Source organism: Haliotis rufescens, unplaced genomic scaffold (genome assembly GCF_023055435.1).
Source record: "Haliotis rufescens isolate VD_foot unplaced genomic scaffold, xgHalRufe1.0.p SCAF_6, whole genome shotgun sequence".
NCBI classification, from domain to species: domain Eukaryota; kingdom Metazoa; phylum Mollusca; class Gastropoda; order Lepetellida; family Haliotidae; genus Haliotis; species Haliotis rufescens.
In genome coordinates, this window is record NW_025964334.1 from 28,375,099 (window position 1) to 28,377,765 (window position 2,667).

Below are 2,667 nucleotides of genomic sequence, written 5' to 3' on the forward strand. Positions count from 1 at the left end.
TCGACTGCAGGATTGGCAAAGCATGTGTACCGTCAGCTGGGCGTCGACAGATATTTTCCAAATGTTTTCATGTTATTAATCATGGTGCTCAAATGATTTGATGCACGTCGCGAGGTAAGACCCGTTTTTATTACAACACAGATCTCGATAATCGATCAGATCGTCTTGACTGGGCGCCGCCATGTTCTTCGAAGCAAATGCAAGTGATGCGAGAGGTGGAATCTGATAGGTCAGTAGGAGGGGCATAGAAGGGTCATAGCTCGTAATATCCACTGGTGGCGCTACGATCGAACCCAGAAATTCCAACGTAGTTCGACAAGGGTGGAAACTGGACTTGTGTAGTCAGTTAACTCCCTTGCCTCGGGAAGATATATGTCGGCGGTCTGTAAATAATCAACAATCCAGTGACTGACATCATGAGCATCGATCTACGCAATTAGGATAAGATGACATATTCTTTACGGGTTGTTTACATTATTAGGTTTGAATACATGATGTAGGGTTTTGACTGCTTTGAAATGACATTTGTATTACATTAATGCATGACTTGTTTTGCAATGTTTACTGTTATTCTAAAATTAAATTTCTCTCTACACACAGTTTAGTTAATTGGACAACAAACATATAACATCGGTGACGTCGTATGCCTGGCACACCACTGATGTCAATGCACGTCTTGCACAACACTGATGACATTGATCGTCTTGCACAACACTTGTGACATTGAGCGTCTTGCACAACACTGGGGACATTGAGTGTCTTGCACAACACTGGAGACATTGAGAGTCTTGCACAACACTGGAGACATTGAGTGTCTTGCACAACACTGGAGACATTGAGTGTCTTGCACAACACTTGAGACATTGAGTGTCTTGCACAAAACTGGCGATATTTAGCGTTTTGCACAACACTGGAGACATTGAGTGTCTTGCATAACACTGGAGACATTGAGCGTGTTGCACAACACTTGTGACATTGAGCGTGTTGCACAACACTGGAGACATTGAGCGTCTTGCACAACACTGGTGACATTGAGCGTGTTGCACAACACTGGAGACATTGAGCGTGTTTCACAACACTGGAGACATTGAGCGTCTTTCACAACACTGGAGACATTGGGCGTCTTGCACAACACTGGTGACATTGAGCGTGTTGCACAACACTGGAGACATTGAGCGTGTTGCACAACACTGGCGACATTGAGCGTGTTGCACAACACTGGAGACATTGAGCGTCTTGCACAACACTGGAGACATTGAGCGTGTTGCACAACACTGGGGACATTGAGCGTCTTGCAAAACACTGGTGACATTGAGCGTCTTGCACAACACTTGAGACATTGAGCGTCTTGCACAACACTTGAGACATTGAGCGTCTTGCACAACACTGGAGACATTGAGCGTCTTGCACAACACTTGAGACATTGAGCGTCTTGCACAACACTGGAGACATTGAGTGTCTTGCACAACACTGGAGACATTGAGCGTGTTGCACAACACTGGAGACATTGAGCGTCTTGCACAACACTGGAGACATTGAGTGTCTTGCACAATACTGGAGACATTGAGCGTCTTGCACAACACTGGTGACATTGAGCGTGTTTCACAACACTGGAGACATTGAGCGTGTTGCACAACACTGGAGACATTGAGCGTGTTGCACAACACTGGGGACATTCAGCGTCTTGCAAAACACTGGTGACATTGATCGTCTTGCACAACACTTGAGACATTGAGCGTTTCGACAACACTTGAGACATTGAGCGTCTTGCACAACACTGGAGACATTGAGCGTCTTGCACAACACTGGAGACATTGAGCGTCTTGCACAACACTGGAGACATTGAGCGTCTTGCACAACACTGGGGACATTGAGCGTCTTGCACAACACTGGAGACATTGAGTGTCTTGCACAACACTGGAGACATTGAGCGTCTTGCAAAACACTGGTGACATTGATCGTCTTGCACAACACTTGAGACATTGAGCGTCTCGACAACACTTGAGACATTGAGCGTCTTGCACAACACTGGAGACATTGAGCGTCTTGCACAACACTTGAGACATTGAGCGTCTTGCACAACACTGGAGACATTGAGCGTCTTGCACAACACTGGGGACATTGAGCGTCTTGCACAACACTTGAGACATTGAGTGTCTTGCACAACACTGGAGACATTGAGCGTCTTGCACACCACTGGAGACATTGAACGTCTTGCACACCACTGGAGACATTGAGCGTGTTGCACAACACTGGAGACATTGAGCGTGTTTCACAACACTGGAGACATTGAGCGTCCTGCACAACACTGGTGACATTGAGCGTCTTGCACAACACTGGAGACATTGAGCGTGTTGCACAACATTGGAGACATTGGGCGTCTTGCACAACACTGGAGACATTGAGCGTCTTGCACAACACTGGAGACATTGAGCGTCTTGCACAACACTGGAGACATTGAGCGTGTTTCACAACACTGGAGACATTGAGCGTCTTGCACAACACTGGAGACATTGAGCGTGTTGCACAACACTGGAGACATTGAGCGTCTTGCACAACACTGGAGACATTGAGCGTGTTGCACAACACTAGAGACATTGAGCGTGTTTCACAACACTGGAGACATTGAGCGTGTTTCACAACACTGGAGACATTGAGCGTGTTTCA

The 2,667-nt window shown here is 46.7% G+C and overlaps 1 protein-coding gene across 1 annotated transcript; it reads right to left on the reverse strand.

Moving 5' to 3' along the window:
- Positions 1 to 892: 892 nt before the first annotated feature.
- Positions 893 to 2,206, reverse strand: LOC125374825 (keratin-associated protein 16-1-like). The gene has a single exon (XM_048386488.1). The coding sequence runs from the start codon at positions 2,204 to 2,206 to the stop codon at positions 893 to 895; it is 1,314 nt and encodes a 437-aa protein (XP_048242445.1).
- Between the last annotated feature and the right edge of the window lie 461 nt (positions 2,207 to 2,667).